Source organism: Sapajus apella, unplaced genomic scaffold, assembly GCF_009761245.1.
Source record: "Sapajus apella isolate SASKATOON/1434 unplaced genomic scaffold, GSC_monkey_1.0 scaffold6, whole genome shotgun sequence".
Lineage (NCBI taxonomy): Eukaryota > Metazoa > Chordata > Mammalia > Primates > Cebidae > Sapajus > Sapajus apella.
This window is the reverse complement of record NW_022436946.1, coordinates 28,727,945-28,754,705: the sequence shown is the minus strand read 5'-3', so window position 1 is coordinate 28,754,705 and position 26,761 is coordinate 28,727,945. Positions and strand designations below refer to the sequence as shown.

Here is a 26,761-nt window from a genome sequence, read left to right as displayed (position 1 = left end):
CCATTCATTTCATTCAAGTTTTGTGTGACTTGGCTTTAACTACCTCTTCATTAAAACTACCTAAGATGGGGAGGAATTATAGTAAAATGTGTTATTCTAACCAGAGAATAAAGATCCAATGGCAGGAGAACTGTTTCAGGGCATATACATTATTTTCAAAGGAATATTTATTGTTCATTAAATATGAATTATAACAGGAGGTAACAGCACTTCAACAACAGCTCAAATAATTCTTTTCTGGGCAAAAAATAAGCAATATCTATTTAACATCTTTTAATTATTGTTTCATTTTAATGAAAATCACTTAGGGACAGCCATAGTTATAATTCAATTTAAATATATTCTTCCTAAGAATGTATTTTTTGAAATCATGGTTTCCATTTTAAACATTAATTGTAAATGCCCTGATAACTACACCAAAGAGATACTCATAAAAATGACACATAAGGCTATTGAGGTATTATTTCATAAGAGAAAAATTTTAATGTACATTTAAAAAGGAGTGTTTTCAAATGATAACAGTTCATTACTGAAAATTTGTAGGCAATTTTAGCTCTGAATAAAATTCCAAAATATCTACATTTTACATTTTGTCTTCAAAGTAGAACATTTCACCTTATCCTAAATGTTCTCTAATGGCCTTTTTAGTGGATAACTTTTACTTGTAATTATGACCACTGAGACCTGCCATCTTATCATTCAAGTTATAACAGACTATTTCCTCAGAATACTGCTTCATTATTATTTCACTTATAGACCAAAGTGTAGCAAACTCTATATAAAAATATGAATGCCCCGATTATTTAAATAGCAGACACATTAATTACATAAGGTAACAACACTATTCTGCTTTACATTAACAGTGTATTATTTGCTCAATAAAATTTTTTAATAGATTATTACTAGAGTGATTTAAGTTTTGGTTAGGGAGTTCATTTTGAACGTACTGCATTTTTTTGTTGTTGTATCTAATGCTATTCACCTGGTATGTTTTTAATGATTTTCTCTTTTCATTAATTCTGAGTTTCAAACGTTGAATCATCCAAAAGTATTAAAAATTCACATTCTAAACCACAATGTTGGATATATTCAATATTATATAACATAGACTATATGTAGTTTCCCTCTCTCCTTTGTGTATAGAAGTCCAGTTTCAAATTTCAAATATGCATCTGTCTGTTTTCTTTAACTTTTGAGAGCACTTAATTGGAACAACTGAATCTAGGATATTTATTGAAATACCAGACTAGTCAATGAAAAACAACTTGACATAGTAAAAGGAACACTGGATTTGGATTCAGAACAAAAGAAAGGGTTTCAATTCTCCTATGTTCGTTACTAAATGTATGAATTTGGGTAAGTTTATTGACTCTAAGCCTCAATTTTTTCATGGACAATAATATCACATGGTCGCTCTCTGGATTAAATATTCTGAAATCTGAACTCCTTATCATAGCTTAGAGTACCTTATATGATTTGGTCCCTGTCTCATCTCTTACATTTCTTATTCTTTCACCTTGTTCTGGCCACAGTAGTCTTCCTGACACTCTCTAAATGAGTCAGCTCATTCCTGCGTCTGAGATCTTGCACTTGCCTTTATTCCCACTTAAGCAGGCTTTTGCCTAGGAAGTCTTTGTATGACTTTTTCCTTTGCATCGTTCAGGCATCTCTTTACCCCATCAAGGGTGGTCTTTCCTGGCCTCCTTATCTAACTGGCACCTTAGACTCCTCCACCATGTTTGGTTTCCTTATTAGAAATAAAATAAGGTCTATACTACTTAAGATATTATGTATTTATTCATTTATTTGCCTTCCAGGAGAATTTAAGGTCAATGTGGGCAGAGACATCCTGGCCTGTGACAAAAAACAGTACTTGGCTCACAGCTGTTTCACAATAAATAGCTGAATAAGTCAATGAGTAAATGAGCAATACTTGTAAAGCCCTTTGCCCAGTGTGTGGCATACAATAAGCACTGAAGATATTAATAGTGGTCACAGATAATGAGAACATATTTTTGATATGATGGTCTTTGAAATTGCTCTACTATAGTTTCTTGATCACAATACAGACATGTGATATTAGGCATGGGTGGGCCTATCAAGGATTACTGACTCCAATCTCTGCTCATCAACCCCTTGCCAGGGATATAAGGAAACCATTTATTTAAAATATTAGGATGTTACTGACTTTTCTCACAACTGCACAAATGTGCCTATTCTGGAAAGAAAGCTATATCAATATCTTCAATAGTTATTTGTATCAGTTGATGTCTGCAAAAATACTGCAGATATTAAATTTTAGCAGATTTTTTTTAGCACTACTGCAAGCCCTGTGGGCTTAAAATATGAACTGAAGATAAGGCCTTTTATAGTAGTAAACAGATAAAAGGCACAAAAAGATCAAGTGGGCTAACACAGTATACCCTGGTTTATTCTTCCCAAAGATTTAATTATTAATGCCCTTGCAAAATGATGATTTTTCAAATATAATAGCTCTTTATAAATTATGGAGAGAAAAGGGTAAGCTACTTTGCGTAGGTTAAACTGAAAGAGTTGATTTTTATTAATAACATTATGAGGCATATAGAATAAAAAATTACCACAAAAGGTGAACTTAACATATACTTAACAAGTTACTTAAAGATTCGCATTAATGTCAAATCTCATATAGAAAGCTCTTGAGAGAAGGAGGATTTATGAATATAGTTGTCTCTACCCTTACTACAGATTATCCTTTTGTGTGTCATGCCTTACCTATCATATACACATATGTGTGTGTTTGTGTGTGTGTGTGTGTGTGTATATATATATATATATAATCTTCTTGATCAAAGTGATAGAAACAGAAACAACCTTTAAGCAGTGTTTCTTTGTGTTTTGCTTCTGGTGAGGTCCATAAAATTAGAAACTCCTGAATGCAATCCCTAAAATTTTCAAATCCTTGGCACTGGAATTCTGGATTCTGATTTACTAAGCTCCAAACATCACAGTTTTGTGTATTCTAAAGGTTTTCAAGCTACTTGAGGTTTTCTACTACAATCTGACAACTCATGCCTCTGCCATGTAAATTCTGATTTAACAGGTCTGGGAAGGAGTCTCAATACATTAATTTTCATAAGTACCCTAAGTGATCCTTAGGAACAGGGAGTTTAGATAGTGTTTGTGGTTCTGGATAGAATGTGAAGCTCTTACAGATTCAGGATAGAGTATGTGGTTCTTGAAGATTTGAACTCATCTGAAGGGTACCTGGACATATGTGATTGTAGTAGAGACATGACTTAGTCTTGGCCAGGTTAATGAGGAAATAGGTCCTGATCAGAAACAGTGTAAGAGGATATTTCTGACCAAGGTGTGAAGGTAATGTCATTGACAGGTATTACTATGATATGATACATTAAGAAGTCTCTGGAGCTGGAGAAAAATGGTAGCTACATCAAAGTCTAGCTATGCACTCAGAAAATTTCCTGTTTCCTTTGTTTGTATTCTCTACGTGTCGTCTTCTGTTAACAAAGAAATATAAAGAAAAGAGGGATAGCACAGGGATGTAGAAACTTAATAATTGCTAGGTTTTTTTAAGCACTTACTGTATGCCAGATAATGGTCTAAAAGTATTTTACAAATACCATCTCATTTAATTCTTCAAGAACCGTATCTGATGAAGAGGTCAGCATAAAAGTTTAAGCAATGCACCCGAGCTCACACGGTGAGTGATGAACTTAGAATTTGAAACCAGGTAGAATCAAGTGATACAAGGACAATGCAGAAAACAAATCTGCAAAACACAGTTGACACTGTGCTAAATACCTTTAACATATTTGCTCAGATGGTGAACTGTTTTTACTATTATGTATACTTTTATCTTATAAAATCTTAGTATTCAATCAGATTTTCTCAGTCTGATCTTCATTCCTTACTCTGTCAACAGCCTCTGGTAATAGCAGCTGCAATGGCACCAACAAAAATCCCTCCTGACAATTTACTAATTGGGTTGAAATTAATCTGATTTTTATCATAATTATAAATTCATTTTGTCATAATACGCAAGATTTAGTTGAAGCATTTTAATTAAGTATTTGGAACCTGCAGAGCCGGATTTTTACAGAAAGGCAATCTTTTTCTAAGCTGGTATTTCAGTAAAGTTTGTCCCCAGATTGAATTCACAAACTAAAGCCAAGATTGCTGACAGCCTATTAGCATGTTAGAGAGAAATATAATACAGTTAGCTAAAACACTAGGACATCTACATATGAACTACTATTAAACTGTCACTAAACCTGCGTGTGCGTGTGTGTGTGCGTGCGCTACAGATGAGTCGAAAGAATGAAGAAAGAATGAACTTAAGACTCTCCAACTTGCTGGGATATTACAGAATATTTATTTTGTTGGATGTTTTTCTCCTTGGAATTATAATATCTAGACTTTCTGAACAGTCATCCATCACAGATAAAAATGTTCAGAATTCTGGGTTCAAGGACTGAGCTGTTTCTTCAGCGTATCTTCAGAGGCTGCCTTCTAGCTCAGTACTAGTCCATTAATCACCACAGTGTGAAAATGATGCACTTAACTGCTCTAATATGCAGCCTACATTCTCGTGTATCTACAATGATACTGTGCAACAATCAGACAATATTTTGCTGACATCAACTTATACCCATGGCATTCACCTAATCTAATGTTTCAGTGGTTCAATCTAAAGAGCAAAAACAAGTTTTTCTTTCCCCCATAAGCCTGTTCTGCCTATTAGTGTTCACACTATCTTCTGATCTAAGAAATTTTAACTTATCTTTTTAATATATTGATTTAGAATCATGAAGAACTCTTTAGTGAGCTATTAGAATTGTAGGCAATGAGTCTATACTTTTAATTACCTGATTTAAAATCTTGAATCTAAACCAAAGTGACTACAAATGGACTAATATTTTCTCAATATTAAAAACTGCACATAGATTTTTATTTCTAAAATAATGCTTTTATCATGTTACTTTATCTCAATATATGAAACTTGAATCAGGAAAAGAATTGCTTATCTTCAGTTTCTCAAGATAACTGATAAAAACTGAAAGCATAACACATTTGTGGTTTTCAATATTTTGAAAATGAATTCAATTAGGCCCAATTATTTGAACTCATTTATAACAGTCAGAGGATTGATCTATTTATTTTTATATAATTATTCAATTTCTTCTTAAAAATAGTTTTATGATAAAAGAAGTATGAGCTCATTCTTCCCACATAAATATATACAATGAAAAGTAAAATTCTCTTGTTGTACTTTATCTTCATTCTTCTTGGAAGCAATCATTATGAAATATGTAGAGCCAGGGAATAATGTGATTAAATAATCTATACAATAATATTATTATGGCTGTGGTATGCAAGACAGGGTTTTGTTCTGCCACCCGGGCTTGATTGCATTGGTATGATCATGGCTTACTATAGCCTCGACCTCCTGGGCTCAATTGATCCTCCCACTTCAGCCTCCTCAGTAGCTGGGACTACAGGTGCGTGCCACCATACCCAGCTAATTTTTTTACTTTTTTTTTTTTTTTGGCAGAGATGGGATTTTGCCATGTTGCCAGGCTGATCTCAAACCCTGAGTTCAAGCTCTCCACTCACTTTGACTTCCCAGGATGCTGGGATTACAGGTGTGAGCCATTGCATCCTGCCTATATGAATAATTATTGATAAATCTTTTTTCCCTTTGTAAAAATCTGAGATTTTGAATAAGAAAGTGTAATACATAATTTTCAAGGTTCAATCTCTATAGCTACAGTTGAATGAGGAATTATTAAATCATGTGCCTATTTTTGACAGGGATGTTTCTAGGGTAGGCAAAATAAAATCAATTCATTAATCAGTATTTCATTATTGGTATTACATGAATAAGTGAAAAATGCTGTACATATATTTATATACTTTGCAGACAACAGACTATTTCAGCGCCAAATGGAGTAGTTAAAAAGATATATAAATATATATTTAAATAAACTATAGCAGAGTTTATCTCACAGGAAAAATGAATGCCCATTAAAAGAGAACAGTGAATTCTGACACCTACCCACTGAAAATAAAACAACAAAAAAAGTAAAGTCATGGTGTCAATCGAAAAAGCATTTTTCTTAATGTCTCAGATAAATGAAAACAAGGGTAAAAAGTAAGGTTAGTTCTAGGACACATGCTTAAATTAATTCCTTGCCTACATGTTTTTAGTTTAGCTTTGAACCAACACCGTTCAAATTTTAGTAATTTAACAGAGACTTAGGTCATAATCTCCTCCCCCCATTTAAAATCCTTTGGTTTTAAATTGATGGTATTCTGCCGAAAACACAACGGAGAACGGTTTGGGACATATTTAAAGAGGTTACATTTACAAACTCTGTTATAATTTTTCCTGCAAATAGTCAAAAGAGAGATAAACTGTAAATCAACACTAATCAAATGTAAAGACAATGAAATATAAAGACACTCTTTTGATAGGAAGAAAAATAAGTGGTAAGCTTTTAAAGAATTTAGTAATGTTTGTTATTCGATGTGAATAAAATGAAGTTTATTCTCTTTCCCTTTAATTTATTTACATTAGTTACACTATCAACAATTATGTATTGAATACCTACTACCTGCCAGGTACTGTCTGACGTATTATTGAAAATACATCAGTAAACAAAATAGACCAAGTCACAGTCCTTATAGAGCTTACACATTTTACCAGGGAAGACAGACAAAAACACATATAAAATAATTTCAGATGGTAATGAAAATTGTAAGAGAAACTAAAGTGGGATAAGATGTTGGAGAATTATAGGTTAGGGGGATATTCAGACAGATATGAGTACAGGAAAATTTCAGACTCTGAAATTCCTATAACTGACCACTATAGATGATGAAAATGTTTCTTACTGAAAATAAACCTAAATTTTATATTCAACATAATTTCAATTTGCTTAATACTTCCTGTATTCCAAATCACCTCTTAGAGAGCATCTTTTATTTTTCTATCTTAATTTTTCTTCTACAATGTGTAATAATTTGTCTCAGCATACTTTTTCATTAAGAATGTTTCTAAGATTATACTTTTAGTGATATATATTGAAAGTTTAAAACCTTTTGAATTCAGAATTTATGAAATAAAAATTCTTAATAATTTGGCAATCTTAAATAATCAATGGCATTCATTTAAAGAAAAACATTGTTAAATGGAAAATAACCCTGGCAAGCACTTAATGGTAATTTAATTTACATAGAAACTGTCTGTTGACCTAGAGAAAGCCTAGCAAATGATGAATGTTGTTTTTATATATATTCCTGTGGGATGGCAAAGGTAGTAAAGATAAGAAAACATTTTAAGTTAAAAGATTTTTAATTTAAACAAATAGCGGGATTTCCACCAAGAAATGCACATTGGGATGTATTTATATCTCAAGTACTTTCTAAAGTCCCCAGCTTCCAAAGTCACATTACTGTAATTGAGAAAGTAACTCTATCTTGTTTAAAAATAGTAACATATTTGGTGTTAACTTTTTAAAATGAGTGCTATGATAAAATAGTCTTCCATAAAAATATTTTATAAACATAGATGTTTACAAAAATATTATAAAAATATAAAAGCACAGGAAATTCTTAATATATTAAATATGTTTACAAAGTATCCAACCTCTGTACTCACACAATAAATTAAACTTTTATTGACCAAATAACCCATAGGAATATTTTTTAAATATTTCTTTTTTAGCACAGCACATGGGCTACAAGTAAAGTGCTGGATCCAGACAGCTTATTTCATATCCCAGTTCCACTTTATGCCATTTGGGGGAACATAACTCTATGCCTCTGTTTACTCATCTCTAAAATGGGGATAATAGTACCTATCTCAAAGCACTGGTTTTTAGGATTGGATGAGTGCCTAGAAAAGTATCTAATATTAAGCAACCAAAGTTAGCTATTAACTCAACATTTTTCTCTCTATATAAACATACTCACTTTCAAGAAAACTTGCAGATCTTGAGTCTGAGTGTGCTGTAGAATGTCTTGTTGTAAATGTTTGAATATAGCTATACAGATATACACTTGATAATCAGGACCAAGGAAAACACAAGTAGCAATATAATGGCATATTTCTATCCAATCTAAATAATTCCAAAAACACTGGGTTATCCATTGCAGGCAAATCTTTAAAAAAAAAAAAAAAAAAAAAGTAAGTTCATTTAAAAACTTCTAAAACCACATTTGACTTTTAAAAAACATTATCCTATAACTCATACAAAACTAATGAAAAGTTTAGAATTTAATTGAAATACAAACACATTCTTCATACATGACTAACAAGGATGCTTCTCCTATTTGCTTCAGTTGCAAAAAAACCTTTCATGGTCTTGGAATTCAGGCCTTAAGGGTAACTGATAATGTTCATATTGCTCATGTACCTATCACTGAATGCCTCCTTTATTCATATTGTCCTCCTCTTACCCAAAACACCAATCTGCTCTCTACAGATAACAAATGCTAAGAGACTATTTTAATTCAGACATGGGAGTTTTTTTCTATCCTACCTACAATCACAGATGTATAATTATGCAGATGACAGATTGCAAAATGTTACATTAATGCAAATGGACTCTTCCTGAATCAGAAAACAATTTAAACCAAACAGAATTATGTAACATAAAAACTGGGAGCTAATGCAGAGAATATTTCAAAAATCAGACTTTTACAAAAATAATTTTTTCTTCTTAATTTTTTGAATAACATTTGTTCAAATTATAAAAGTAATGCGTGCCCACGGTGGAAAACAGAAAAGTTTAAGGAAAAAACAATAACAATTAACACAGAGATGATAAATATTGGTAACATTTTGATACATCAATGAATATTACCCATAATGGGTAAAGCTGAGTCCCCCTCAAAAGATACGTCAGAGCCCTAACCCCTAGAATCTCAGAATCTGACTTTATTTGAAAACAGGGTATTCACAGACATAATCAGGTTAAAATGAAGTCATTATGGTGAGCCCTAATCCAGTATGACTGGTGTCTTTAAAGGAAGGGGAAATACAGTCACAAAGACAGGCACACAAAAAGAAGGCAATGAGAAGACGGAGAACATCATGTGAAGAAGCAATATGTATCTGCAAGTCAAGATTCTAAAGGCTACTAGAAACCAGGAGAGAGGTAAGTAACACTTCTTTCTTTACCAGCTATGGAGTGAACATAGCCTTGTTAATACTTTGATTATGGCCTTTGGCTTCTAGAACTGTGAGAAAATAAATTTCTGTTGTTTTTAACCACCGAGTTCATAGTACTTTGTTACTATAGTCATAAGAAACTAACACAATTACTTTCCAATATTTTCATTTTCATTTATGATTTACAAATTACTTTACCTTCAAATAAAGATTCCTCTTACTAAATATCTCTTCTCCTTTAGTTTTATGTTTTTGGGGGATGTGGGGAAGAAATGGAAAGAGATTTGATGGCTTTTCTCAATTTCTCATAGGTATAGAGAATACAGAAATATAAATTTTCCTTTTGTGTTACATCATTTTGTTATTCTAAAAATATATTCTTGAATAGGTTCTAACAGTTATTTTTTATATCCTTGATTTAACTTTTTCGCATGCTGATCTTGCTTTTAGCTGACTTGAACAAACTAACATGTATTAGTTTGGTAGGGTTGATACAACAAAGAACCACAGGTGGAAGACTTAAACAATAAAAAAATATTTTTCACTATTCTGGAGAAATCCAAGATAAAGCTGTTGGCAGGGCTGGTTTCTTCTGATGCCTCTCTGAGGCTTATAGATGGTTGTCTTTTCCCTATGTCTTCACATGGGCTTCCCTTAGTAGATGTCTGTGTCCAAATTTCCTCTTTAATAATGACACCAGCCATATTGGATTAGGGTCCAAGTTAATGAACTCATTTTAACTTAATTACTTCTTTAAAGGCCTTATTCAAATATAGTCACTTTCTGAAGTACTGGGGTTACGCCTTCAACAGGTGAGTTTTGGGGAGACACAATTCAGCCTGTACAAGAGGGTATTACTGAATTTTTGTTTTCCAGACATTATTACTCATATCAATTATTTACCTTTAATAAAGCTATTAATTCTGTTCTCAGGTATAAGATTTTCCTTTGCAACTATTATGTTCCCCTCCTGTTATGTTCTAAAATCTTTCCATAGAGCCCATAAGTTTTAACTCGATATTCAAATAGAACATATCTATGAATGCCCAACATTTGTCAACAGGCATTATATATTAAATACTCATTGGCCCTACCTTTACTGTTCACTTTGCATTAATACGATGCATCTCTCAAATTTCAACATAGAGTGTAGGCTGGCATGCAGAGTACATTACCAAATCTCCACCGCCACCCACTCCAACAAATCCCTGTAATATGGCTCTAGTGGACAAGGAAGAAATGTCTCCTGCTCCCTCTTGACTAGTGAGACTGAAGAAGTCAGTAGTACTTTGACTAGATGCAATAATTCTCTAATTGCCTGTTGCCCTTCTGCCAAGATTCTCTCTTTGTTCTTTGCTACAGCTATTAATGCCAATCAACTTAAAGCCATGCTGTGTTAATGAAAATCTAGTCTCTCGATAGATGAAGAAGGAGAAACAATTCAAGAATGAAAATAAATACAAACGATCCTCAAAGCTAGAGAAAGCAGATCCCATTCAATTGCTAGTTTCAGGAGTGAATGGCAAGTTGATAAAGATGTGGGGTCTCAGCTTCTGTCCACTATTATACACAGTTTCTAATGCAGTTGCAATTTTTTGGCATTTATATACATTCAAGCATTGTTTCTGTCGACTGTATTTTTCTTCCATTAAATGGATATACCTATTTTTTTTCCATCACATGGGAAGTATCGAGGAGGAAAAATGTGAGACTGAAAGTACTTTGAAAAGTACTATATAAATGTTATAACAAAGGTACAGATGTTATTATTTAATAAATATTTATTGAGTACCTAATATATACACGGTAATATTATCATTTTTATGTGAACAAAAGACTGTTTCACAGAGTTTACACTTAAAGGGGAGACATCCTTTTTAAACATATAACACTCTTGGCTTGGCAGAAATTATACTGGCTATTACTCTATTTGCAAGTACTTCAGAGTTCCAAAACACCATATCCCTGGAAAAATGCTGAGTCATAGATTGTAATCTCTGAGCAAGTAACTTCTGTATTTTTTTTTTTTTTTTTGATATAGAGTCTCACTTCATCACTCAGACTGGAGTGCAGTGGCGCAATCTCAGTTCACAGCAACCTCTGCCTCCTGGGTTCAGGTCATTCTCATGACTCAGCTTCTTGAGTAGCTGGGATTACAGGTATGTACCAACACCCCGGCTAATTTTTGTATTTTTAGTAGGGACAGGGTTTTGCCATATTGGCCAGGCTGATCTCGAACTCCTGACCTCAAGTAATCAACCTGTCTCAGCCTCTCAAAGTGCTGAGATTACATGCGTGAGCCACCATGCCTGGCCACTTGTGGTTTTTTTTGTTTGTTTGTTTGTTTTTTAAGATGAAGTCTCACTCCATTGCCAGAGAGAGAGCAGTGGCACAATTTCAGCTCACTGCACCTCCATCTCCCAGGTTCAAGTGATTCTCCTGCCACAGCCTCCTGAGTAGGTGGGACTATAGATGCGCACCACCACACCCAGCTAATTTTTGTATTTTTAGTAGAGACAAGGTTTCACCATGTTGGCCAGGATGGTCTTGATCTCTTGGCCTCATGAACTGACCTCCTGAAATGCTGGGATTACTGGCGTGAGCCACTGTGCCTGGCCCACTTGTGTATTTTTATAATGGTCTGATTATCAACTGATAATCTAGAATTCTAATAGGAAGAAGGAAATAGTATGTGTCCAAACAGACATGATGTAGATTTTTCTTTAACAATTATTCCAAAATTTTTGCAAACATATAAAGGAAGGTAGAATAGTACAAGAACTAGACAATTTCAAATTTTGATTGGTTGCTCTGTCTCTTAAGTTACCTTTCCCCTATAGGTGCCCTCTCCTTTCCTCTATCCCTTTCTCCTACTAAAGATGTTTCCTCCAACTGTATGTATTCCACTGTAGGTAAACCACAATTTATTCAGCCAAGCCCCTATTCATAGACATTTGCACTGTTTCTAGTTTTTTTGATATTATAAACAGTACCACTAAAACATATTTGTGCATATGTATTTTCAAATTTTTTCCAGTGTATTCCTCAGATAGAGCTCTACAAATGAGATTGCTGGGTTAAGGGGTAAATGAACATGTAATTCTGCTGGAAAATGACAAATCGGCTTTTATAAGTCTAAAAAAATTATTATATTTTCAAAATCTATCAATTGAGTCTTTATGTTGACCGGAAAAAAGTTATTATCAATAGTTATGAAATGAGTTTATAAAGAAAAGTGAAAAAGAGCTAATTTTGTTTTGTAGTAAACCATCATTCCATGCATAGTGTAGAACTAATTACAATTTAAAAGACATTTGAATCGCTTTTTAGGCTTGTAAGAAAGAAATATCACTTGAACAATATGCATGAAAATCTACCACAGCTTTCCTAGGCAATTTTGTTCTTGAACCATACTTAAGATTATGCCAAAGGACATTAAGATATCACACTGAAGAGCACATTATTTTATCTGAGGTGAATTTTTCCTCCTTGTAAATAGAATTAAAAAACAATCTTCAAAGCTTGCATTAGAACATTAAGTCAAAAAAGTTTGGTTGAAACAATTAACTATAGACACTCGATTAAGCCAAAATGGGTATGATTTCTAAATGATAAAATTTTCTGATTCAAATACACTATTTTTAACAAGTCCTTTGACTTCATTTGCTTTCATCATAGAAGGAGTATCAGTAAACAGAAAGAAAACTGACTATGGAATAAAAGTGGTTTCAAGTCCTTACACTATCTGAATAACCTCCATATGTCAATTCACTTCATTGATCCTGAATTTCTCCATCTGTTACACAATAAAGGTTACAATTTTAAAGAAAAAAGGAACCACTCTTTATATTATGAAGCAACATGATAAACCTAAGACTGTTTTTGTTGCCCTTCCAGGCAAGACATTGTGTCAGAAATTCAAGGGACCTGAAGTGAGGCACATACATCCATACCTTTAAAGATCTTCAACTAATAAGAGCAAGGTAAAAAATGCAAATAATGATTCCACAAAGTAAGACATGTGTTCCTACTAAAAGAAGAGTACAGAAGCATTATACAAACACAAAACAGAATCATCTACTTGTAAAATATCCAGGATGCTTCTATTTGGACACATATTAAATAATAAGTACCGACAAGCAAAAATAACACACAGGAAGGGAGAAGGTTTCAAGGAGTAACATCCACAATATGAGGAGAGAGAAGGCATACACATTTGTAAAGACATATACATTTATACATCTGACTCTGAACAAAGGCCATGCCCAGCCTTCATGTCCTGCTTTGTATTTGTATAATTTTACATTTTCAAAAAGCATTGTGCCACAAAAAAAAAAAATGGAAAAGTTTTTTATAATCCTGCTTTCATAATAGGGGGAAAAAACAGCAAATGAGAAAAACCCAGCAGGTTTTTAGACTTTATATCCAGGGGATTGTCTGTGTTAACCTAATTGTTGACATAGTACAATACAATAATCAATGATACGCAGGATAGTGACTCCAATAATTAAAAGAGATGAATTATTAAAGACACATGGTGCTTCTTAAGCCAGGAAAATGAGAACAAAATACAGTAAAAACTTTTTTTTAACAAAAGATAAAATTGGTCAAAAAGTTAATTAGAACATGTGATTTTTCTGCTGCTCATTTAAAAAGAATATACATTCAATTTTCTATTTTCTTCCCAAACTCAGTTACTACTAAAAGAAACTCTACAATAAAGATGGATTGCTTACTACATTTAATTTTTTGTACTCTAGTTGAGCTTATTTTTACTTTAGAGATCTGTGTATTTCATTTAGCAATCTGCCCAAAAATCCTTCACTAATCAACCAATCCCTTACTGCCTAAAAATACACAACTTCAAAAAGCACTGCTCCTAATTAGATCAAAATGAACAAGCTATGAAACATGAAATTTGTATCCAAATAATTAATCAAATATACCTATTTAGTTACTTAAAAACTGTTTTCATATCTTATAATTAGCAATAAAATGGTAATATCAACAGATCAATGATACGACTTCTTAAGGCAGATTTGCTCACATGGGGAGCCATTAAAAGGACATCTGTACATTACTTTAAGAGAAAGAATAGCATTACTGTTTCAAAATAATGTAGTGGTTGTTATTAAATAAATCTGCTATTTGTATGCAGTTTCAAATTAACAAAAAAATACAAATAACTGATAAAGATATATCCTATTACTAGATGAATATTCTCTTTTTAATTACTAAAGTGACAAAGCAGGCCGTGAGGTATTACAAGGTTTTCTCATAGTCTTTGTTGGTTCAGTTTTAGAGTACATGTTAGAGATTTATAAATTATTGGATGCTTTACATTACAATTTATTGGATACACTAATGTAGATTTAAAAAAATACACATCACACTTATGTAGATTACAGAAGCAAAAAGAAACTCTCAGGAACATACTGCTCCCAGTTGAACTTTTTAGAAGAATAGAAACAATTGATTATTGACCTTATAGTAAATATTTAAGCAACTGCCTCCAAGCAGACTTTAAAAAATTTGCGATTCAAAGTTCTAAAAATTGTTTTAGGTACATATAGCAACAGCAAAAATTGACCAAGGAAGACTATTCCTTTCCACTACATGCAATTCCTTGCTATATTTAAATTTCTTATTAACTTCAAAAGTTAAAAATAGGAAGAATAACTTCATGCAAGTAAATTTAATAAATCATATAACGTCTCTTCAAAATAAATATAAAAGCTCATACTGGAATGTCAAGAAAAACTACTGTCTAATTAAGAGGGGAAAATCCCAGTAGGATAAATCTAAAGGAATGCTAGGATAATTTACCATTAAGAAATCTATTACTGTATCACATAAAAATATCAAACAAGTCCCAAAGTCAAGATAAGCTTAATCATAAAAGATACTGATGAAATTCAACATTATAATTTAAGTAAAAGAAATGAAACCAAATTCAATACTTTAGAAACCAAGGCTAGAAAAATGCTTCTATAGCATTGATGTAGAACAATTCTAATAGATGTTACTTAATGATAAGATGCTGGATAATTTCTCAATAATTCAAGTCTAAAACATACAAGCAATTATTACATAGAATTATTTTGAAGAACTAAATAATTTAATATAAATAAACACAAAGTACGTTAATGTTACAAAGATGGAGAACAAGTAAATCAAGTCTAGAAAAAATATGACTATGAATATAAAAAGATATATCTTTAGTAATGATTATTACCAAAGAGAAAATAAAATTGAAACAGAGACCTCAATCTATACTCACTAGCAATATCTGTAATGAGAAATGTTCCATATCCATGTGGGAAAAAATATGGTTTTACTCAACATGATACAGAGCAAATGAATGGAAAAGCTTACAATCTTCCTAGATAGGCTGAGTATAATAACATAATTTTTCTCATTTAATGTAATAGCAATCTAAGTCTGATCCAAATTTAAATGTCCAGTTTAAATTGAGCAAACTCATCTTAAAGTATGTGCAGTACACACAGAAATAGGTTAATTAACTTTTTAGAGGGAAGGTGGAAAGTAAATGACAGGCTTATTTTTACCCAACATTAATACATAATACAAAGTTACAACAAATAAAATATAACTTAGGAATTGAAGAGATTTGGAAAGTTGATGCTATTTTAAAATATCTACAAATTAGTAAGAAACACTCTAAGATAGGTGGGGAATTAATGAGATTCAATTAGTTTACAAAATTATGGACATATCATCAAAACTTACTAATGTTCAAAGAAACACAAAATTTTAACGAGGGTAACCATTTTCACCTATTAAATTAGTGATTAGTTTAGAAAAAGCCAAATACCCAAACATGAAGAATAGACAGTCTGCATTTCTGTTAGGTGAATAAATCAAATTTATTTGATAATATGAGTAATGAGCCTTAAAACTATTAATAGCTATAACTTTAAGTATTTCTGCTCTCTCAGACTTTGATCTAAAGATTTAATTCTAAAGACAGGTGAAGGTTTAAACCCTAAAATATTAATTTTAGCCTGATTATAACATAGTAAAGCCTTCACCAATGAAGGACTGGCTATGCACAGAAAGGAGGCATCTGTGGCTACTACTACATATGACCACAGAGGTCGCGCACTGTGTAACTTGAGGCCGTAGGAAAAAAAAACATTAAGTCTTCCTGGATCTCAAAAGTAGAAACTACGGCTGAGGCACACAGTTTAATCAGCTGGGATTTTTTGTTAGATAAGACACAGTATTCACAGTATCTCATATGTAATACTGATAAGAATTCTCTCCCTCTGTTACCTCCGTTAATCACTGGCGTTATGAAGTAAATATTACCATCTCCATTAAAAAGCCTGCATGTCATACAGATTTTCAGAAAGTCGATACCCTGAGTAGCTGAAATTCTGTGAATGCATGAAAGCATTATAAAGCAAACTTATATCATAACAGGCCTGGAGGGGAAAGCCAGTTTGAGGATTTCAATAAACACTTTAATTCATTTAAATGTATTTAATCCTTTGATGAGAACACAGTTTTATTTGAAGACACTGAGATATAGGAGTTTAAGAAATGCCACTCCCTTATGGATTACCTGTGATGGTGCAAAACCAGACATGTGAAAAGCTGAAAACACAAGAGGCAACTCAGTCTTCAGTAGCATTTCAACATAATGGGTGCAGCAAAAATACACTGGATGAATGCCAGATTTGACAGTGTCAATAGGTAGGTAACTCTGCATAAAAGAGAAACATTAAATAATAAATATACAGATAATTTGAAATAATACAACATACCTAAATATTTTCCTTTTGCTGTAAATTGCTGCTTCAAAATTAATGTAGTGGCAAAACAAATTACTGTAAATATTGTAATTATGTAAATTTAAAATTCAGAATGCTAAACAGTGTAAAAAGAAGAAATTTTGATAAAGGCAGTTTTATACACCTTCCAAGACTGAGGAATAAAATTAATACTTTGCAATTTGGGCAACTTAAATCCTTGTGAAAAGATGAGGAAGGCTGAAAGAATAAATACAGGTATGAATGAGTACATGAGTAATACTTCACATTTTAATACTAAGTATATTGGAATATACTTAACATTCTCGGCTTTGGCCAGTGATTCTATAATGTCAAAAGATTTTAGCTTTGTCAGCTCTTGAAGATATTTGCATTGTCCCTTTTACTATGTTGATATTAACCTAAATCTGAGTCTGAGTTAATAATAATCCAAATTGGGAATGATACAAGAAACTCGTCTCTGAAACTGGGAAAGAAGTGCACAAGGCATTCCTATCAAGATAATTATTTTGAACAAAATTTATGTTTATTTTTATATTATCTTATATTGATAGTTACTTATATTTATATATAGTACATATGTATGTAAATATATACACATAAATATTTATAAACATATTGCTTGTTTTTTCAGTTTGGTTAAGTACAATTTATCATTGCAAATGATCAATAATGTCATACTAGGTATTACTATAAATTTGACATATGCCCATAATGATTGTTTTTTTAACAAAGAATAAACTGGAAGATAAAATTTTATGTAAAAAAAAAAACTGTTCAGCTAGCAATTATATCAATAAAAATTTTTAATCAAATTAGATCTGAAGATTTAATTAATTAAAAGGCTGCCAAAAAGGCATCTTATCTTCTTGCTTTTATTGGTCAAATCTTATTTTCAAACTTTTTAAATAAAATTAAAATTAATATTTTAAATTAAAACAAACTCATAGCAATTATATGGGTTAAAATATGGAAGATTTCTTTAAAGCCTTATTGCTAATGCTAGATGCTTTTAAGAATTTAGGTTTGAGTTATACAGAGTTTCTGTAATCAGCAAGTTAATTTACAGTGAGTTTTCTGTTTTATCATTCATCATCATAAATAATTTATTGTTTTACAGTGCAGAAACATATATTTGTAGAAATATATATATTTATGTAAATGTACATTTATGAAGGGTTCTCCAGGAGACAGCTCACAGTACTTGAAAAAAATATTATTTTTGTGCATTAATGAATGAAGATATATAGTACGGTAAATGGACATCTTGTAGCCAACTTTATATCGATATGTAGGACAAAAAGAAAGCTTTTTAATGAATCGTTAAAATAACAATATGGACTGAATGAGAATTAGTATCCACTGATTTATCTTCTTTTGTGAAATATTGCAATATTTTACTAATATATTAACTCATAAATATTGTAATATTTCACTAACTATTGCAATGTTTCACTAATGGCTATTTGTATAATTAGTAAATCTAATAAGCATATATGAAAACAAAAAATCAACTCATAAATGTATTTTAGTTTTTCCACGCAAACTTAGATAATAACTTTCTGAATACATGTCTAATAGTAGTACAAGAGTTCTATGTATAGGAAATGATTCATCTAGAGTATAATTTCTAGGCTGCATTGGAAATACCTTTAAAGTAGGTCCATTAAGAGATAAAGACAATAGATTTATTAATTACATTTTCAAAGAACATAAGTTGAGGTAAGAGTTCTTCTACTCCCTAACTTGAGGTAAGAGTTCTTCTACTCTGATAAATTAGACTCTGTTGGAAGAAATTTTGCCATACTTTGTGGTAACACAGCTCCTGATACCAAGCCTTGCACAGAATAGTTGCTCAACATATTATTGCCTCAATGACAAAAAGGAAAAGATGCTAATGATGGCACACACAGATTGCACAGTATGCAATCATTAGTGTCTTTTCTTTTTGTCTTACAGTAAGCTCACTTTATTCAAGTTTTCTTAGTTGGTCTGTTAATTACCATTTCATGCCTCTACTTTACAATAAACGTTCATAAAATTGGATCAATAGTGACAGCTCTGAGTCAAAAGAATATAACATGAGGTCTTCTGAATCATCAAATGATAAATTGTTTATTACACTTATAGCATTTTGATGTAATTTGTTTAGTCACCACTTTCTGAAAGAACAGTAAATCTTTATCATTCAGAATATAGGATTAATGGAACACATGCAGGACAACAGCATTTAGCATCATCTAATTAATAATCTAATATATAAACTACGCTAAGACAAAGTGCAAAAAAATGTCAATAACAACATTGGCTTTGGATAGCCTAGAAAGTGGCATTACATGAAGCAAGGATTTTACAATATAACACTATTTAGAATATTGTATGTTACTTTAGTGATTAATAATAAAAAATTTATGCTTAAAAATAAAACATATCAGTCTTAGTTTTTTTTTTCTTCCATTATAGGTGTTTGGATGAGTTATTTTATTCCTGATACTAAGAAAAAAGAACTAGTTCTATGTTGCTATGAAAATTAAATAGAAAGACCCCATTTAAAAAATGGTCTTTTTTTAATGGTCCAGTCTAGTCCTCCATCTTTGAGACTCTATGGGCAAAGGATGGGCCATGCTTTACAGCAATGTTGTAGTTAACTTGTGCATCAAGCACAGCGGTAAATAGAAAATTTTGAAGATTTTTCAAAACTTTGATTCTATAATTCTATATAACATCAATCTCTCGTCTCAGAAAAAAAAAATGAGAAAACCGAATCTGCAAATATGATTAAGACTCATAGTCACATAGTCACATATAAGAAAGGGATGGAGTTTGACACTAGACCTCTTGCCTACAAATGGTCACATGACTTACTTTTGTTGATACCCTACAAATAGATTACAAATATGTCATGCCATTCTAATGATTGTAAAATTTAAATGTAAATTCATATTTGAATTAACTCCATAAACTTTCTGAACTAGGTAACTGTTATTTCAAGAAAAGAATGGGAGGGCTTCTGTAGTGGTGACCCTATATTATAACTATCCCATGACCTGGCTGAACTATACTACTTCATTTGAGTATTACTTTAGCCTATTTTACCACCAGTGGAGTTCTGTTTGTATGTACATGTAAATACTCTGATTTTTATTTTCGTTTAATTAGTTTTCCTTTTTCTTATGTTTTTATATAGAGAAAATTTATCATCATTACTTCTATTTATTCTTTGAAATTCGGTATTTCTACTATGAAAATAATTTCCTAATTTTTCATAATATATCATTTTATTAATGGTTTCAATATTAACAACTGGCCAAACTTTGATTCTTGATGAAACTCCATAAAGAGTAACTATTTCATCATTTAGAAAGTTTCTTCTTAGCAGCAAAAAATAATTGAAGATAATTTAATTAAATCAATATATTAAAGGGTTCTTCTGGTGTAAATGACATCATCACAGGATAATTTTTCAAACTATTTTTATCTCATGAGTAATATAGTCACAGTTTATAAAATTTTAAGAACTTCAAATTAATGTTTCATTTCTTCCTGTTTTACTTATCCTAAGCCTTATTTTTTTACAACCTTTTTAAGGTTGTTTGTTTACAATATTCTTATGAAAGCAGGGGATCTAGTATCTTTCAAAGACATTTTCTAAAGTAATAAAAGCTTCCAGTTCTTTATATATTTCTATTAAAATATTAACTTACATATTCAACACACATTTACTGAGTGATTACTATAAGCCATATACTTTGGGACACACCTAGGAACAAAACAGAAAACTCTGTCCTCAAAGAACTTACATGAAGTATATAGATAAATAAATAAATAAATATCAGAACTTAATATAGGCTATAAAAAACGTGAAAAATAGAACAAGGTAATGAGGTTGAGGTATGTGCGATTGAGGAAACAGGTTGTTTTTTTTCTTAGGTTGATTACAATAATGTGAGGTTAGCTAAAAAAGGTAGACAAGTTTGTACTATCAACAGCTAAAGCCAAAGTGTCTGTCACCATGTTGCAGATTTGCTCATTTTATCAAGTTGCATAGAAAAGATCACCACAATGTTTAGACAATGGAACAAATAAAATAGAAAAGGTATCACTTTTAAATAATATATTAAGACTTACTGAATGCACTATCAAGTCAAGTGACATGGAGGAAATACCAATTCAAAAGACTGTTACTCAAAAACATGTATAGTGCTGTATAAATGTAAGATATTAGAAGCAGCACTTAGCTAACAGTTCCAGATGGATTCCTGCTGAGGAATCTTAACGGTATGCCATTTGTTTTAAAAAGAAGCATCAAAACAAACTATTGGTAATAAAACATTAAAGTTGATATATTTGTATTTGAAAAGAAAAAATGATGCTATGGAAGGTACTGCATAAGTCTTCCCTGATAGTATAGCTGCATCAGTAGAAAGGTGTCAAGCTTTACATCAAGAGATCATTCTGAAAACCCTGAGCCAATAATGTGTCACTCCCTTCCATTTATATATTTCATATTCAGTGATGCTATCAAAATGGTAAGTCAAATAAAATTCAAGCTGCTAGAGCCCTGCTTGTTTTCAGTTATAAAGAAAGAAATGCTAACAGAGCAAAAGATCATCAATGTTATGAAAAAAATAATGTGCTATTTAAAGTTTTATAGGCTCAAAGTAGAAATGCAACTTTAGAAAATTATAGGTCAACATGATTCACTAGTGATGTTTAGATGGGTGTCATAATGAACACTAAAGACAGAACTGTTAAGACTAGTGGCATGTAGATATTACTTCAAAATATCTGACAGAAGAATGAATGATTGGAAATAAAATCCATACCCATTATGACAAGATTTTCAACATTACATTTGAAAATAAGAGGGAAAAGGCTGTTATTTTTTTTAATCTTTAAGTACAGTTTAAAGGAACAGAATTACTCAAATTCTGGTTAACAGCAGGAAAATAGTTCCATTGATTGGAGAAAACCAGTATACACATTTTTTTGCCATTTGTTTCCCTCTGTTCATGGGAGGAAAGTTTCTCATTATAGTGAAGAACAAGAACTAGATGATCTTTTTAAGTAATTGCATATAGCTATTTCGAGCATAACATTATAACATTTTAATATTTAATGTATTCTGTGATGAATTGATTTATTTTCTTTATCACAAATATATATTATAAAAAATACCTAAAGGATATTTTCATCTCCACATAGATACTTGCCAGTCCCTCAAGTTTATCCTTGACTGCCATGTAATTTCACTGTCCAAAAATGTAACAGATCATGGAAAAGGTTTGAGAAATATTAGCATAGCTGATATTTCTGGCAGTTTCCCCTAGTTGGAGATCTTAACAACAGGCAATAAACAAATAAGTAAAATAAACATAAACATTATAAATTGATTGAGGGATGCACTTACCTCTAAAATAACCTATGAGATTGCATAAGACTAGTAAAATCATTTAAAATACAATACTTTAATAAATACTCAGTATAGATTTCCAAAATGTATATAAAATGAGTGGTTATCTTCTTTTATAGAAAATAGTTAGAGTATCTTCCTAATAAATGATTTTCTTATACTGTGATCAGCCTGAGATTCTTTCTAACCAAGCAACAATACAACACACCAATTCAGTTGTTCTCTTTTTACATGCAGAATTTAACTAATATAACTATAATTTTTATTTCTTTATCATGTTTCTACTTCATGAAAATGCTTCTAATATAAATCTTTCATTCAGTTACTATTAGGTAAGACACCAAGTATTTGAGAAAATGTCAAATCTATACAAAGAGAATCAGTCAAAAAACAGTCAAGTAGAAAAATGAATATAATTTATTACAAAGCCCTTCACAAATAAAATAATATCCCAGTGAATTTAAGAATAATGTTCCTTAAAATTTCAAACCCTCCTTTAAAACAGACTGAAGTCTTACAGAAATATGTAGTCTTGGCAACCAAAGGAAAGCAGAAGTCAGAAGCCTGGAGAATTGATGAAGAAATTGGAATGTTTTTTCTTTGTCTCCCAACATTATCATGAACAGAGAAGATACAAACCAGTCATGGCCAGTATAATTCCCTTGCAGGGAGACTGAAAAACATAGTTAAGAAAACTTTATAATATTTTGTAAGATAAAATATGAAAACTGTGTAAATATTCATTTTCAAGATCTCTACCAGGAAAGAGATACTGCTAATAGTCCTTATCATCTCTTCAATCAACATACAAGTCACAGAAGTAAAATTAAGCTTTGTTAATGAAAATTAAATCACTTACATAATTACTATTTTAATATACTATTTGCCTACATGGCCAGCGGAGGTCAAAACAAAGTTATTTTTTTAATAATAAACTCTGCATTTAATGTATACAAAATAGTTGGTTGTTAAAATAAATACTATTAAGCACACATAAGGCAGATAAATTCTGGAAATGCACAAGAGATATATTTCCCTATAATATACATCACAATCATTTTAATGCCAAGCTGCTGCACAGATGAACGAGTTTCATTCTTTACATTTGCATCAGTAGCTAAAACTTTCAAGCTAGGAAAGTAAAACTAAGCTTTGTTAATGAAAATAAATCATTTACGTAATTATTATTTTAATTTATTATTTGCTTACTTTTACAATGGAGGTCAATGGCAATAGCAAATAAAAAGTACTCTTGTGAAAATTCACTTGTTCATATAATTAACACAACGGTACCATTTTTTCTGTAGTTGAGGTTATCTGTTAAATTGCCATCCTAACCAAGCATAAAACATATGACTTTATTCAGTTTAAGATTCAATGAATAAGACTAAATATAACAATTACAACTCAATTTAATAAAATTCATATTTAACATATGGCATAAAATACTGTAAGAATATATTATAACAAACCACTAATATAGTTTTAAGTACTATTTTACTATAAATGTGTCAAGGTATACCATCAAAGAATCATGAAAAATACATGAAAAAAATTAAGCTATTGTGAATCTACTCAAAAAGGATATGAAGAGAAGATTTTACGGAAGTTTGCTGCTGTTTCAGGAATCTCTCACAATGCTTTAAAACCAAGGCAAGATGACTTTCTGCTCCATCTTGTAAGAGATTGAGGAATTTGCCATACCTATATTAAAAGTCCACAAAACATAAAAAAAATCAGGTCTTGCATTGAATGTTTTAAAATTTCTTCTTTAGCATAACTACGTTATATAGAGCACACATAAAAGATTAGTTGTCAATATATATTTCTGATGATTATTATATATTTGGATTAACAGTATTCATCTGGTAAATACTGGTAACTTTAAAGGAAGATGAAACAGTGATGAGAGAACAAAATGATATCCTGCAGATGAAAAGTAGAATATAAGCATTTTTTCCTGAACTTGATCTAAAACATGGAATGTTGACAGGGTAGTTTTACAAAATGTTGAGTCTGGAAGTACCTTTAGTGTTCATACAGTCTAATGGTCCTAAATGGAGGTGGTACTTCCTTCAGGGGCCACTTTGGAAATTTATGGGACTATTTTTGATTGTTATACTGACGAGGGGTCACTACTGGTACAATGAAGGCCAGATGATTAGACATGGGACAGTCCTGAAGAATAACATGCAAATGTCCTATTTGTTACTGGGATGGGTGAAAAGGTTGTTTATAATTATCTGAAACTATTCTGTTTTTATAAAAACTTCTGTATTTTTTAGCATACACACAATGCAACTCGAAGACAGTGCTTTTGTACTATCTTTTCTTTTGTACTTTTGTATTTTTGAAACTTTACTAATATTTGTTCACCATTTTCTAAAAAGTCTCGTTGCCCATGGCAACACTGTGGTATTTGAGGCACGAAAACAAAAATCAGTCTGTATTTGTAGCTGCCAGAGTCACAATGATTTTACCTTTGGATGCCAGCTATATCTTATAGTGTAATATATTCAAACATTTCATAATAAATCACTTTCTGTTCATTTCTTACAAATAAGATATTATATTGAGTTAAAAAATATGTGACTAGCCTGCTTATATTATCTATGACATCTGTTTAAGAATATCAATAAGGCATTATAGAATATTTGTATAAAAAGCCGGCACAGGATCACAAAACATAATTAAGAGAATCATATGACCTATGTGATGCAGGCGCGTAAGTTCAAATTATTAAATAATGTCATTTTCGTCATTATGTGAATCTATAAAACTACTCGCTGTTTAAACAAGTCTTACATGTATCTTTTAAAAACTTGATTCTGAAGATGACTCTATAAGTAAAATGGAAATGTTAAGGTTTCCATTTAATAAGCAAAAAAGAGAAGTTTCAAGGTATCAGTTTTAACTCTCAGTCCACTGTTTGGCTTATCCATTTCTTTTCAAAATTACAACTTGAGTATTAAAAACTGAAATTGCTATATGTTTATTTTAACTTCCGTATCTGTCCTTCAGGTACTCATCACCACAGAATTAATCATATTCTAGAAAATAGTAAGATTGTGCTACACATGTGCTGATTTTTACACTGTTATTTCTGTTAAAAAACCTGATAGTCATGAGGGCTTAAACACACTGTAATTGGCCTCTGGAATAACAATGAACTGTAACTGATTTGCCTATACAGGTAATTTAATCATGTGCCAATATCCTCAAAAACAAAGTCATTTTCTGAATGATAAACTCTGCATTTAAAGTCTACAAAATAGCTAGCTGTTAAATTAAATACTACTGAGCACATATCAGGCAGATAAAACAAATTCTAGAAATGCACAAGAGAGACATTTCCCTATAATATACCTGACAGTCATTTTAATGCCAAGCTGCTGCACAGATGAAAGACTTTCATTCTTCACATTTGCATCAGTAGCTAAAAACAATAGAACACTGAGTTATAAAAGTATAAAAAAGTTTGCATAATAATCACATTTTAATTGAAAATTGATGAGAGCAATATTTTTACATATTTTAATGTGAATTTTGAAAACACTGATGAATTCATTTTTTTAGGAACTGTCAGTTATATTTTCAAAGGAATTAACAGAAAACTTTTTACAAATAACTTTTTTTCCCATAAAAAGCATTGGAAAGGAAATATAAAACAATAGTAGTTTTAAAAACAATCTATTTTATTTGGCTCTCAGAACGAAAAAAGCCATTGACCCAAAAAGTGATCTAGAAATACTACTTTCATCATGCAATGCATACATAAAACTTTGAATTACAAATATAAAATATGGTTATTTCCTTCCTAACACTAATGCTTAAATCTTTAAGTAATCAGCGTTCTACTTTTAATGTATAACAAAGCATATGCGTAGAGTGAATGAGTTTCCTCCTGCAGGCCTAGTTTTCTTTGTGAAGTAGTACAGTAAGTGTATCATCTAACCAAAAGTGAAGAATGGGTTAGTTATATTTTATACTATAATATATCCAAACATTTCATAATGAATCACTTTTCATTTATTTCTTACAAATAAGATAGTGACTAGTGTGCCCATATTATCTACAAAGTCCATTTCAGAATAGAAATAGTATAGTACAGAGGACTGCAGTAAAAGCTGAAAGCCTGGATTAGTTTTTGAGAACACTAGAAGACAAAATTACCAGTGAACCCTCAAAGGAACAACTAAACAGTATTTAGCATCTATGTGAAACTTTCAATTTCTGGCTGAAAAAACTATAGCATGGATACATACACACAAACACATGCACACACAATGCATGCACACAATTAAGAGACTCATCACACAGTTATCTAGTTGTAGAGAAGACTAAAACCTAACTTTTCAGAATACCATGAGTTTT

At 31.3% G+C, this 26,761-nt stretch overlaps 1 protein-coding gene across 6 annotated transcripts in view; it reads right to left on the bottom strand.

The window, feature by feature from the left end:
* TBC1D32 (TBC1 domain family member 32) overlaps positions 1-26,761 on the bottom strand; it is a 244,204-nt gene that overhangs the window by 1,990 nt on the left and 215,453 nt on the right. For all 6 annotated transcript variants that reach the window (XM_032274914.1, XM_032274917.1, XM_032274915.1 and 3 more), the window contains 5 exons: positions 25,754-25,823; positions 23,976-24,091; positions 22,906-23,060; positions 16,767-16,907; positions 7,978-8,166 (listed from right to left, as the gene is read on the bottom strand). In XM_032274914.1, the coding sequence (XP_032130805.1) occupies positions 7,978-8,166; positions 16,767-16,907; positions 22,906-23,060; positions 23,976-24,091; positions 25,754-25,823 (671 nt within the window). The remainder of the gene's footprint in view (positions 1-7,977; positions 8,167-16,766; positions 16,908-22,905; positions 23,061-23,975; positions 24,092-25,753; positions 25,824-26,761) is intronic.